General features: G+C 38.3%; 1 protein-coding gene across 1 annotated transcript; it reads left to right on the top strand.

The window, feature by feature from the left end:
• The first annotated feature begins 13,697 nt into the window (after positions 1-13,697).
• LOC127191490 (stathmin-like) lies at positions 13,698-14,066 on the top strand. Its single transcript, XM_051148604.1, has one exon. The coding sequence runs from the start codon at positions 13,698-13,700 to the stop codon at positions 14,064-14,066; it is 369 nt and encodes a 122-aa protein (XP_051004561.1).
• Positions 14,067-15,154: the final 1,088 nt, after the last annotated feature.

Below are 15,154 nucleotides of genomic sequence, written 5' to 3'. Positions count from 1 at the left end.
TGCTTCTCAGCCTCATGGGGCCTGGGCCATTGGTGTTCTGTTCAGGAAGTTTTCTCCTGTGCCAATGTGTTCCAGGCTCTTTCCCACTTTTTCTTCTAACCAGTTTAGTGTGTCTGGTTTTATATTGAGGTCTTTAATTCACTTGGACTTGAGTTTTATGTATGGTAAAAATGTGGGTCTAAGTGCATTTTTTTTACACATAGACATCCAGTTAGACCAGCACCATTTGTTGAAGATGCTATCCTTTTTCCATTGAATAGATTTGGCTTCTTTGTCAAAAATCAAGTGACCATATGTGTGTGGATTCATATCTGGGTCTTTGATTCGATTCCACTGATCAACCAGCCTATTGCTGTGCCAGTACTATGCTGTTTTAATTACTGTTGCTCTATAGTACAGCTTGAGATCCGGTATGGAGATTCCTCTGGAGGATCTTTTATTGTACAAGATTGTTTTAGCTATTCTGGGTTTTTTGTTTCTCCATATGAAGTTGAGAATTGATCTTTCAATGTCTTTAAAAAATTGTGTAGGTATTCTGATAGGGATTGCATTGAATCTGTAGATTGCTTTTGGTAGGATGGCCATTTTTACTATGTTAATTCTCCTGATCCACAAGCAAGGAAGATCATTCTATCTTCTCATGTCATCTTCAATCTCTTTTTCAGAGTTTTGAAATTCTTTTCAAAGAAATCCTTCACTTGCTTGGTTAGAGTAACTCCTAAATATTTTATATTGCTTGTGGCTAATGTGAAGGGTGTAGTTTTCCTAATTTCTTCTTCTGCACGATTGTCATTTGTATATAGGAAGGGTACTGACTTTTTTGAGTTAATTTTGTATCCAGCCAATTTACTGAAGGTGTTTATCAGCTGTAGGAGTTCTCTGGTGGAATTTTGGTGGTCTCTTATATACACTATCATATCATCTGCAAATAGGGATAGTTTGACTTCCTCTTTTCCCATTTGGATCCCCTTGATCTCCTTTTGTTGTCTTATTGCTCTCGCTAGAACTTCCAGTACTGTATTGAAGAGATAGGTGGAGAGTAGGCAGCCTTGCCTTGTTCTTGATTTTAGAGGAATTTCCTAAAGTATCTCTCCATTTAATTTGATTTTGACTATTGGCTTGCTGTATATAGACTTTATTATGTTGACGTATGTGCCTTGTATCCATGATCTCTCCAAAACTTTGAACATGAATGGGTGTTGGACTTTATCCAATACTTTCTCTGCATCTAAGTAATGGGAGGATAGAAGGGATGGGATAACAATTGAGATGTAATATGACTAAATTAATAAAATATATATTAAAATATTTTATTATGTTTCTTTTTTTTAGATCCTTTTTTTTTATTAATTTATTCTTGTTACATCTCAATGTTTATCCCATCCCTTGTATCCTCCCATTCCTTCCTCCCCCCCCATTTTCCCATTATTTCCCTCCCCTATGACTGTTCCTGAGGGGGATTACCTTATGTTTCTTTTTTAACATACACATTTATATTATTACACATGAGTAAAATAAACTACATACAGCAGGAAGGATCACAAGACAATCAGGAGTTATAAAAATGTTACATTCATAGTGATTTGGCTATTTGTATTTGGCAAACTTGTTGGATCTAATTTTATGAATGGAGGTTAATATATGTCATATCTCATCTCTATTAGCTTAAAACATCTATCTTGTTCTTAACCTCTAACCTACTAAGCTTAATTGAAAGACTAAACTATCTGGTCTTCAAACTCATCAGAGACTTGAGAAGGGATAAAACTTAAATACCTGAATGAACCCAGAGTGCAGGTTAGCAGCTTCCAAAATGAAAATATGGCTGAGACACTTTACTGCCTGAACAGTCACCCAACACTGTCTATAACATTAGAGCATCATCTTTAGCCTTCTGGACCAATATATCCGACAGATATATTTGTGAGACAGGAACTATTGAGGACTTGTTTACCCTGTCTTGGCAGAGTTTGTATGTCAACTCTGCCTACATGTAAACTTGCCCATTTTTAGGCAGAATTCTGTCTGTGTCAGAAGTGAGGACATTTTTCCTAGTAGCTAGTTTGCCACATTTGAATACAGCTCCATAAGGAGGTTCTTTGATGCTCATCTTCTTCTTTGTGGCAGGCTGGGTATTTCTAGGACTTAACATGTCTTGTTGTCAAAGAATTTTTAGAATAATAAAAACATCTTTAAATGCCATATTCTGTAGGTCTCTGAGGTTTTTGAAGACCTTATTTAACTATTTTACCTCATGTATCTATAGAGTCATAGCTATTAGTCCTAGAATATATATTCTTGTGATAAAATTAGACTAGTTTTTGATATGAGCATGATTTGCATCAATATACAAAATTCAAGCTACTGAGTTAAAAATTAACCTTATTTGTGACTAACAATTAGGGCCTTGTGATGAGGAGTAGATTCAATAATCTACCTTTTGTTCTATCCTCCCTCTATATTTCTATATCCCCCTTTATTTCTTTTTAGTTCCTATCTCCTTACCTACAAAAGGAAGATAAAGAGATACATCCCCGAGTCAAACCTAGTTTCCTCTCTTTAAGAGACCAATAATACTTATAACCAACTCCCAATGAAAATAAGCATCTGTAGACCAAGATAGTAAACAGAAACCTATCCAACTGCACCCCCCAGAGGGAATGGGACATCATTCTTTTAAGGTTTCTTCAGGCTGTTTTAGGGTGAATAATTACTTTGAAAGACCCCCACCAAATTGGGGAAAATGGTTATGTAAGCCAGGGATAGCATTTGTGGTCCATTTTCCAAAAGTTGTGAAATTCCAGGCTTAATAGGAGTCCTGTGTAGGACAGTCTGAACTTCTGGACCAATTGGGATCAGAAACTTTCCACAATACTGTCCTGGAAACCCTTCTGTTCTGACTGGTAACAGCAACTGAGGCACCTGGGGATGGAACATGGAGGGTGCAGGATGTCAGCATCCAGCTTGGTGAGAGGAATGGATCCTGAAGGCCTTTTGCTCATTTCTGTTTGTACTTGTGTGTACTGAGCACATATTCTCATGGTTAATGTGCTACATTCTCATACATATTCAAAATTTTAATATTTTATGTTCCAATACATTTTGTTGTTCTTTGGCTCATTTGGGTTATTTTTATTACTACCTTTTTTTTCTGCCCTGGAATAACTTTCTTCAATGTATTCGTCTATGGGACGGCTCATGGGCAGATACTATCACGTGCAGATTGATACTCTGAGCTACTACTACTGTGGCAGTAGTAGAGAAAACTCCTGGGAGTTTTTCTTTTGATCTCCACACTTTATCCACAGCATATATGTGGATGCATTAGCACAATTACACAAGAATATGCAAAATAAAATTTTAAACCTTAAAATTTAAACACCTTAACTATTCATTTATTTGCCATCCTAGGATTTACCATGTGTATTTCAAGTTAAAAAATCAGAAGCAGAACAGTATTATGACCCAGTATGATTCTATTTCCTCATAGTCACATGAAGATGCACAGCCAACGACAACAGCTAAATAAATGGGTTAAACAGTAAAAAATTCTCATTGTAATATGATTAAAATGCAGGGCACATTAGTGGAGATGGAAAGGAAAAGAGTGGCTTGTGTGTGGACAGGGACACTACAAGCTTGGGGAGCCAACAGAAAATTAAATCTAGGTTTTGATTGTAGCCCATTAATAGGTCCCCCTTAGGAAGCTCAATGTTGGGCAGAGCACCATTTATTACCTGTAATTCAAGGCTTTTGGATCCTGCCTGAGGTTTAATTAAGACATGCAGACATTACACACACACACACACACACACACACACACACACACACACACACACACACATATATATATATATATATATATATAGTTTAAGATTGTGGATTTTTGTTTTGTTTTGCTTTGGCTGGGGCAAACTCTCAGTTACTTTCTAACAACTCAACTTCCCTGTCACTGTGTTCCTCTGTTTTACTCACTGTCTCTTGCCCTCCGCTGTTTCTCCTCCTGCCATTTGTCCTCTGCCCCAGCAAAAACGCCAGATTTTTATTTTGCCAAAAGGCACATTCCAATATGAACTGCAGGACAACTCCCAATTTATATGTTTGGGTTGCCATTTGGCAGTAAGGGCTATGTGATCTTCACCATGGCAGCTTGCTTTTTAACATTATAATCTCAGACAATCATCTTTTGGGCATGTTTGGAAATACAAACATTTTTATATAGATAGCTGATGTTTAGCCATAGAGAAGAGAATACCAAATATTTTCAGCACTTAGCTCTGTCTTTTCAGCAATTAACAATTGAAAATATAGGGACACACCTTCATACAATATAGGGGAGAAGGTCACCCCAATATCTCCTTCATTTACTCTAAGAAATGATTGTATCTCTAATACCAGTTAGATACAAGAAAAAATAAAATTATCAGGGTTCAAATTATATTCAGAATGTCCAGTCTATTTTTATTTAACAACTTTGGAGAAAGTACTCCATTGTCTATCCTATCTTGGTGAGTCCAACGTTCTGTAGAGGGGTTGTGTTACATGAATGAAGGAAATAACTCTGAAGTGTATATGCCTTAAATAATTTTCTTATCACTATTTAAGCTTTCAAATCCTCTAAGCTTCACAACTTGCAATTAGCAACCTTAAAACAACTTCATAGGTCCTTTGACCTTTATAACTTGCATTTACCAACTTTAGAACACATTCTTTAAAAAAAAAGATTTCTTCACTTATTATTTATATATACAGTGTTCCACCTGCATGTAACACCATGAGGCCAGAAGAGGGCACCAGATTTAATTGTAGATGGTTGTAAGCCACCATGTGGTTGCTAGGAATTGAACTCAAAACCTTTAGAAGTACAGGCAATGCTCTTAATGTCTGAGCCATCTCTCCAGCCCTAAAACACATTCATATAACTTAAACTCTCATATCCTACAACATTCATAACACATTCTTATAATTCAGTCTTTCACAACCTTCAACCTTTATAATCTTTATAATAACCTTCATAATACCTTATTATAACTTAAACTTTCCTGTCCTCCAGCTTTTATAACTTGTGTTTATCACCCTTAAAACTCTTTTTAGACCTTAAAACACTTTCTTATATGCTTCCCAACTTAAGCTTTATGCCTTTCAACCTTTATAAACTTTATTCCTATTTTGTTTTTCTTTTCTGAATGTTAACAAGGAAAAAGGTCAGACAGACATGAAGCTCTAGGAAAGTGATGCCTATGGACTGACTTTTGCACATGAAGACAACAGAGAAGATATCATAAGCCTTGGCTGCTACTGATAAACTTACAAAACTATGTCTATGTCTTTAACTCTGTCAGGGACCTGAGAAGGATAAATTTTACCTGAGCAAGTAGGAAGTGCAGAACAAACAGCTTCTGAATCTAAAAAATTGACAGAGACATATTGGCTATCTGGCAGTCACTCAAGGATCCTTTGTTGCTGGTTGTCATCCATCTCAGGTTGCCAGGCCCAAAAGATTTGACAGACATTCCTGTGAAGCAGGAATTTTGGGGGACTGTCCCAGATTGTCCTGCTTGTCCACAGCTTGTATGGCATGTTGTCAGAACTTGGGTACAGGACAGTTTACAGCCCAGTGGCCAGTTTTGCCACATTTGAAGCGAACTCCATGGGGAGATTCTTTGGTGTCTATAATTCTTTAGAGTAGAATAGGAGAGGTGTCAGGAACTGATGTATCAGAGAAGCCTTCTATTAGCAAAAATCTTAAATGTCATATTCTTCAGATCTATGAAGTGTTTGAAGACAATCTAATGTAGGCTTAATTTTCTTAACAATTATATTTTATTATGAACTTATTAACCAAGTGTACCTCACTTATAACACAACTAACCTAAACAAGAGGAAGAGGAAATTAAAGAACACAAGAATGAAACCTTGTGGGTATCAGTTCCAAAGAAAGATTCTACTGCATAGTCAGCAGGATTTCTTCTGCTGGAACCTGAAGCAATTGGAACCCAGAGCTTCATCTGCAGCCTGGAGTCCTGAGCCCTAAAACCTTCCCTTGAGCTTTCTCTCTAGCAGTGTCTCAAAGTGGAGCAATGGACAGCTAAACAACCCCAGGTCTGCAAAGATGTTCCACGTCCTGTTTTTGGTTCACATTTATATCTCCTCTCATAATCTGTTCAAGGATGTTTTTCAGCTGGTAACAACCAAGCTCCCCAAGAAGGTGGTTTGACTTCTAAAGGGATAAACATCACCTGCTCTCTCACAAGTCTGTTCCTCATCTTACACTTGGGATATAAAGTGAGGCAATCTCTCACTTTCCTCCCTCTTCCCCACATGGAGAATGAGCTGCCAATTGCCTACATCTGAACAGCAAGTCTAGGTTCTCTGCTTACAATGGTGTTGGTTGGTGCATCAGTTTGTGGAGGGACCCCCTGGGTCCATATCCACCAACCTTGAGAGTCTTCTTGTGGAACTCCTGACAACCCCTCCCACAACTTCCTATCCTCAAACTATTCTATACAACTTGCAGCATTTCTTCCAGAGTCCAGTTGTGAGTTCCAGGATCTGTCCCTCTTCCCTGCTGGGTGTAGTCTCCAGTGGAAATATATGTTGGGCTAATATCTACTTATAAGTCAGTATATACCTTGCATGTCTTTCTGGGTCTGGGTTACCTCAGGATGATTGTTTCTAGTTATATTCATTTGCCTTCAAATTTCAAGATATTTTTGGTGGCTGAATAGTATTCCATTGTGTACATGTACCAGAGATTCTTTATCCATTCTTCAGATGAGGGACATCTAGGTTGGTTCTAGATTCTGGCTATCATGAATAAGGCTGCTGTGAACATAGTTGAACAAATGTCTTTGTATGGTGGAGAATTTTTTGTATATATGTCCAGGAGTGGTATAGCATGGTCTTGATACTAGAAGAAAAACTCCAACCCAATGAAACTAAGCATACCAAGGAAAATACAGGAAATAAGTAACCCAACATTTACATATCCAAAAGAAAGGAAACACACACACACACACACACACACACACACACAATACCACCAACATCAAAATAAGGGACATTACCATCACTGGTCATTAATATCTCTCAGCATCAATGGATGTGAAAAGAGGACCTATTATTCTGCTGCATACTATAAACACTCCTCAGCAATAATGAAAGAATAAAGGGTGGGAATATTGTATTCCAAGCAAATGGATCCCAGATGCAAGCTGGAGTAGCCATTCTAATATCTAGTAAAATAGATTTTCAACCAAAACCAATAAAAAGAGATGGGGAAGGACATTTCATACTCATCAAAGGAAGCATACACCAAGATGATGTCTCAATTCTAAACATCTATGCCCCAAATTCAGGAGCACTCACTTTTATAAAAGAAACATTACTAAATCTTAAGTCACACATCAAAACCCACACATTAATAGTGGGAGACACCCCACTCTCCCCAACAGACCAAGTAACAAGACAGAGACTAAATTTAGAAACAATGAAACTAATAGATCTAACTGCTAACTATAGAACACTTCACACAAACACAAAAGAATATACCTTCTTCTCAGCACCTCACAAAACCTTCCCCCAAATTGACCATATACTTGGTCACAAAGCAAACATCAAAAGATAAAGGAATATTGAAATAATCACTTGCATCTTATCAGATCACCTTGGGTTAAAGCTGGAACTCAACAACAACAGAAAGTGTACAAAATAATGGAAACGAAACAACTCCACACTCAATAATCTCTGGGTAAGGTATAAAAGAAAAAGAGAAACTAAAAACTTCCTAGAATTCAATGAAAATGAAGGCACAACCTACCGAAACTTATGGGACACAATAAAAGCAGTGCTAAGAGGAAACTTCATAGCACTAAGTGTCTTTATAAAGATATTGGAGATATTCTATAGTAGCAACTTAATAGCACACCTGAAAGCTCTAGAACAAGAATAAATAGACATACTCAAGGGGAGTAGATAGCTGGAAATTATGAAACTTAGGGCTAAAAAAATCAATAAATTAGAAACAAAGAGAAAAATTCAAAGAATCAATGAAACCAAGAGCTGTTTCTTGGAGATAATAAACAATATAGATAAAAAAAAGGCAGAAGAAAAGTACTCAAATTAACAAAACAAGAAATGAAAAGGGAGACATAATGACTGACACTAAGGAAATTCAAAGAATTATTAGGTCTCATTTCAAAAGCCTATACGCCACAAATTTTGAAAACATAAATGAACTACTTGTAGGTTTCTAGGACCATCTGGATCCTTTTATTTTGCTATTCTCCCATGCGTCTCTCATTTAGAGTCCCAATAGGATGTCCTCCCCTCTGACCCAGTTTCCTGGTAAGTGAAGGCTTTCGTGGGACATGTCCCTTGGGCTAGTATGCAGCTATAAGTGAGTATACACCATTTGAGTCTTTCTGCTTCTGGGTTAACTCACTCATTATGATTATTTCTAGCTCAATCCATTTATCTACAAATTTCTGGAATTCCTTGTTTTTAATAGCTGAGTAGTATTCCATAGTGTATATGTACCACAGTTTCTTTATCCACTCTTCTACTGAGGGACACTTAGGCTGTTTCCATGTTCTGGCTATTATGAATAAGGCTGCTATGAACATGGTTGAGCAAATTTTCTTGTTGTGTGCTGGAGCATCGTCTGCGTATATTCCAAGGAGTGGAATAGCTGGGTCTTGAGGAAGCCCTATTCCCATTTTTCTGAGATAGCACCAGATAGATTTCCAAAGTGGTTGTACTAGTTTGCGTTCCCACCAGCAATGAAGGAGTGTTCCTCTCTCCCCACATCCTCACCAGCATGTGGCGTCACTTGAATTTTTGATCTTAGCCATTCTGATGGGTGTAAGATGGAATCTCAGAGTTGTTTTGATTTGCATTTCCCTGATGACTAAGGAGGTTGAGCATTTCTTTAAGTGTTTCTCAGCCATTTGATATTCCTCTGTTGAGAATCTCTGTTTAGTTTCAAGCCCCATTTCTCAGTTGGGTTATTTGGTTTGGTGGTGTTTAATTTCTTGAGTTCTTTATATATTTTGGATATTAGACCTTTGTCAGATGTAGGGTAGAACATTATGATAGGCAGATTTGGGCCCAGGGGTCCCGCTCAAACTAAGGCACCAGCCAAGGACAATACAGGTGGTAAACTTTAAACCTCTTCCCAGATCTAACCAATGGTCAGAACATTCTCCACAGTTGAGTGGAGAGTGTGATATGACTTTCTCACGTACTCTGGTGCCTCACATTTGACCATATCCCTGGAGGGGGAGACCTGGTGGGACTCAGAGGAAGGACAGCAGGTTGCCAAGAAGAGACTTGATACCCTATGAGCATATAAAGGGGGAGCTAATCCGCCTCAGGAATAGTCATAGGGGAGGGGAATAATGGGAAAATGGGGGGGGCGAGGAAGAATGGGAGGATACAAGGGATGGGATAAACATTGAGATGTAACAAGAATAAATTAATAAAAAAAGAAAAAGAAAAACCTTCTCCCCTCAAAAAATATATATAAATCAAATAGACAATTTCTTGATATCTACCAATTAGCAAAATGTAATCAAGATCAGGTAAACAAATTAAATGGTCCTATATCTCCAAAGGCAGTAATGAAAAGCCTCACAACCAAAAAAGCCCAGAGCCAGAAGGATTAAGCATAGAATTCTACCAGACCTTCAAAGAAGAGATAATACCAATTTTCTCAAACTATGTCACAAAATAGAATCAGAAGAAACATTGCCAAACTCGTTTTATGAGGCCAGAGTCACCTTGGTACCTAAACCACCTAAAGAATCAACAATGAAACACAATTTTGGGACAATTTCTCTTATGAATATTGATGCAAAACTACTCAATAAAATACAAACCAAATCCAAGGACACATAAAAAATTTTCCACCATAACCAAGTAGACTTCATGCCAGGCACGCAGGGATGGTTCAATATATGGTAATCTATCAATGTAGTTCATCATATAAACAAACCGAAAGGAAAAACCCACATGATCATCTCCTTCGATGCAAAAAAAAAAAAAAATAATAATTGACAAAATTCAACACCCATTCATGTTTAAAGTCTTGGAGAGATCAACGATAAAGGTACATACCTAAACATGTTAAATTAAATAGAGAGAAACTCAAAGCAATTCAACTAAAATCAAGACTTAGACAAGGCTGCACATTCTCTCCATAGCCCTTCAATACAGTCCTTGAAGTCCTTGCTAGAGCAATAAGACAATTAAAGGAGATCAAGGCAATACAAATTGTAAAGGAGGAAGTCAAAGTATAATTATTTGTGGATGATATGTGACTCCAAAAATCCTATGAAGGAACACTTACAGTTGATAAACACCTTTAGGAAAGTAGCCTGAAACAAAATCAACTAAAAAAAAAAAAACCCAGCAGCCATCCCTATACAAAAGAAAAACAGACTGACAAAGAAATTAGGGAAACTATACTCTTCACAATAGCCATAAATAATATAAAGTATCTTGATGTATCTCTAACAAAAAAAGTGAAAAACTTACATGAAAAAAACTTCCCATCTCTAAAGTAAAAACTTGAAGATTTCAGAAGTTGGAGAAATCTCCCATGCTCATGGATCAGGAGAATCAACATAGTTAAAATGGCCATCTTAGCAAAAGCAATCTACAGATTCAACGCATTCCCTATCGAAATACCTACACAATTTTTAAAGACCTAGAATGATCAATTCTCAACCTCATGTGGAAAAAGAATAAGCCTACAAAAGCTAAAACAATCCTGTTCAATAAAATATCTTCTGCAGGAATCTCCATCCTGGATCTAAAGCTGTACTATAGAGCAACAGTAGTAAAAACAGAATGGTACCAGCATGGAAATAGGCTGGTTGATCAATGGAATAGAATCAAACACCCAGAAATAATCCCACACACCTATAGATGTCATTTTTGGTAAAGAAGCCAAAACCATACAATGGGAAAAGGATAGCATCTTCACCAAATGGAGCTAGTCTAACTGGATGTCTACATGTATAAAAATGCAAATAGATCCATATTTATCACCCTGCACAAATCTAAAGTCTAAGTGGATTAAAGGCCTCAACATAAAACCAGACATACTAAATCTATTAGAAGAAAATTTGGGGAAGAACATTGAACTCATTGGCATAGGAACAACTTCCTGAACAGAACACCCATGGCTCAGGCTCTAAGGTAAGAAATTAATATATGGGACCTCATGAAACTGAAAATATTCTGTAAGGCAAAGGACACTGTCAACAGGACAAAACAACAGCTTACAGACATGGAAAAAACCTTTACAGTAGGCCATATGGCCAGTGTTCAACCATCTTGTCAGAGCCTGCATCTTTAGGTTTCTGTTTCTCCATCAGTCTGTCATTTACTAGAAACCAGCTGAACCTGTTGTGATTTGGCAGTTAGACTAAAGATAAGATTAAGATGGAGCCACCTTGTTGTGGTTTATCAGTTAGATTAGATAAAGATAGAACAAAATATTTGGTGTGGCAGAACGTTATGACCTGCTTGGAATTCCCAGTGTCTTGAGGTAGCCTCCAGCTGGGTTGCCATAGCAATATGCTTCCCTGTCTCCTGCCTTATAAAAGTTACTGCTTGATTAACTCACTCACTATGATCATAATGAGTGAGTTAACCCAGAAGCAGAAAGAATCAAATGGTATATACTCACTTATATCTGCATACTAGCCCAAGGGACATGTCCCACGAAAGCCTTCACTTACCAGGAAACTGAGACAGAGGGGAGGGCATCCTATTGGGACCCTAAATGAGAGACGCATGGGAGAATAGCAAAATAAAAGGATACAGAGGGTCCTAGAAATCTACAAGTAGAACAATATGATAGGCAGATTTGGGCCCAGGGGTCCCTCTCAAACTAAGGCACCAGCCAAGGACAATACAGGAGGTAAACTTTAAACCCATTCCCAGATCTAGCCAATGGTCAGAATATTCTCCACAGTTGAGTGGAGAGTGTGATATGACTTTCTCACGTACTCTGGTGCCTCACATTTGACCATGTCCCCTGGAGGGGGAGACCTGGTGGCACTCAAAGGAAGGACAGCTGGTATCCAAGAAGAGACTTGATACCCTATGAGAATATACAGGGGGAGGTAATCCCCCTCAGGAACAGTCATAGGGGAGGGGAATAATGGGAAAATGGAGGGGGGGAGGAATGGGAGGATACAAGGGATGGGATAAACATTGAGATGTAACAAGAATAAATTAATAAAAAAAAAGAAATGGATTCAAAAGGAAAAAAAAAGTTGCTGCTTGAAAAATAAAATTTGAGAGCTTGATTAATGATTCAGACTTACTCTCCTTTTTTGTGTCTTGTATTTTTATACAGGTGAATCTTCTCCTGAGCTTTAGTGGAACCCCTGCTGGCCAGGGCATTCATCAACCCTAAATCTGACAAATGGCTGATATCTAAAACATATAAAGAACTCAAGAAATTAAACACCATCAAGCCAAATAATCCAATTATAAAATGGGATAAAGACCTAAACAGAGAATTCTCAACAGAGACATAATCTATCAAATGACTGAGAAACAAAGAAATGCTTATTGTCCTTACTCATCAGGGAAATGCAAATAAAATTACTCTGAGATTCCATCTTACACCCATCAGAATGGGTACAATAAAAACTTAAGCGACAACACATGCTGGAGAGGATGTGGAGAAAGGGGAACACTCCTCCATTGCTGTTGGGAGTGCAAATTACTACAACCACTTTGGAAATCAATCTGGAGCTTTCTCAGAAAATTGACAATAGTGCTACCTCAAGACTCAGCTATTCCACTCCTGGGTATATATCCAAAAGATGCTCCACCATAAAACAAGGACATTTGTTCAACTCTGTTCATAGCAGCTTTATTCATAATTGCCAGAATCTGGAAACAACCTAGATGTTCTCACTTGAAGAATGGATAAAGAATCTCTAATATATTTATACAACTATTCAACAGTCAAAATCATAGAAATCTTGAAATTTGCAGGCAAATGGATGGAACTAGAAATGATCATCCTGAGTGAGGTAACTCATAGTATAACTTATAAGTGGATTTTAGCCCAATGTAAATATCCTCTGAGAGACCTCATCCAGTGGGAGATGGGAACAGATACTGGAACATGCAGCCAGACTTTGGGCCAAGAGCTGTGAGTTGTGTGGAAGAGTTTGGGGATGGAAAGAACGGGGCAGGGGTGTTTTTAGGATCTCCACACAGGGACTATCAAGGCTGATGGATCTGGATGCAGGGGGACCTCCACGAACTTATGCACCAACTAAGGACAATGCAAGCAGCAATCTTGGACCCCCTTTTCTGGTGTAGCCAATTAACAGACAGCTTTTTCTCGACATGGGGGTGGGGGAAATGGGGGACTGCCTCTAACAAGATCTCTGGTGCCTGGGATTTTGTCACTGCCCCTTGGTGGAGTGGCCCTGTATGAACACAGAAGAGGCAGACTGTCCAGATAAGATCTTATAGGCTGTGGTCAGATGGTGGGGGAGGAGGACCCCACCTGTCAGAGGTCTAGGGGATGGGAAGAGATGGGGGGGGGAATATGAAAATAAGAGCAAAGGGGAGAGTGTGGCCAGGTGGCTGCAACTGAGCAGGGCTTTCTTTGCCAGTGGACTGTGCAGAGTGCACAGGCCATCTCTTGTCTTCTGTCCACCATGGCATCTTCTGGTATTCAGGTGAAAGAACGGGAGAAGCATGCTTCAGGCCAGGCCTTTGAGCTGATTCTCAGGCCTTGGTCAAAAGAATCTGTCCCCAATTTTCCCCTCCCCACCCCAAAGAAGAAGCATCTTTCCCTAGAGGAAATTCAGAAGAAATTAGAAGCTGCAGAAGAAAGTCGCAAGTCTCATGAAGCACAAGTCTTGAAGCAGCTTGCTGAGAAGAGGGAGGGTGAAAAAGAAGTGTTCCAGAAAGCTACCAAGGAGAACAACTTCAGCGAAATAGCAGAGGAGAAACTGACTGACAGGATGGAGGCTAACAAAGAGAACTGGGAGGCGCAAATGGCTGCCAAGCTGGAGTCTCTGTGAGAGGAGGACAAGCATGAGGACAGGTACGGAAGAGCAGAGACTCCAAAGATCCTGCGTATGAGACTGAGGCTGACTAATTTGTCCCGAGAACTGATTTTCTCTCCAACCCCTTCCTAAATATTCAAAGACTGTACTGGCTAGTGCCATTCACTTTTCTCCTCCTGACAACTATTCTAGAAGCCAATGTAGGACTGTATATGTAGAATCAGACTGTGAGATGTTTTAGGGGCTTAAGGGGAGAAACTGAAAGTGTTTTTACTCTTTTTAAAAGTGTTGTTCTTTCTAACGTAACTATTTTCCTCCTTGCACCTTTCCCACTTCAGCACCCTCGGGTTACTGGCATACCTGTATTGACTGTGGAAGACATTTGTGAAAAGTACGTAGTGGATCCTTCCAACCTGTTAGATGCTGAATATCTTTTTATTTTGCTATCCCAATTCTGTCCCAATCTCACCAGATGCTATTGTACTTGAATGGTTAATAAATTGCACAGTGTTGTTTAAAAAAAAATCAAGGGGATTACAATCCAGATGTAATTTGAGTAAATTATAATAAAAAATGGCCATTTTACCAAAAGCAATCGACAGATTCAATGTAATTCCCACCCAAATTTCTACAAAATTCTTTGCAGAACTGGACAGATCAATTGTAATCTTCATATGGAAAAACAAAAACCCAGAATAGCTAAAACTATCCTGTATAATAAAAGATTTTCCAGAAGAATATCTATCCGAGATCTTAAACTGACGTCTTCTTATCTAAATGTCATGTGACTGGAATTTATGTAGACCTATATTGTGTCCTTGATAATTGATAGAATCTCCTATTTATATTTTTCAGGAGCAGTTTATAATCCAAACTGAGGCAAAAATTCTATTTACTTCAATAAACACTTTTCTAAGGTATCTGCATCTGAATCAGCCAGCAAGATATCATCCATATAATGATAAATTATAGATTGAGGAAAATGTTTATGACTCATTTCTTACAGCTGATGTACAAAATATTGGCACAAGATGGGGCCATTTAACATCTCATGTGCCAATAATTTCCTTTATCACTATGTTATCCCCTCTATCAGAGTAAAG

This window comes from Acomys russatus, chromosome 7 (assembly GCF_903995435.1).
Source record: "Acomys russatus chromosome 7, mAcoRus1.1, whole genome shotgun sequence".
In the NCBI taxonomy this organism is placed as follows: Eukaryota; Metazoa; Chordata; class Mammalia; order Rodentia; family Muridae; genus Acomys; species Acomys russatus.
The sequence above is the reverse complement of the archived record's forward strand: the minus strand, read 5'-3'. Positions and strand labels throughout refer to the sequence as shown.

Bases quoted from the DNA above. Each gene is read 5' to 3' on its own strand.
- LOC127191490 (XM_051148604.1), top strand. From the start codon at position 13,698: ATGGCATCTTCTGGTATTCAGGTGAAAGAACGGGAGAAGCATGCTTCA.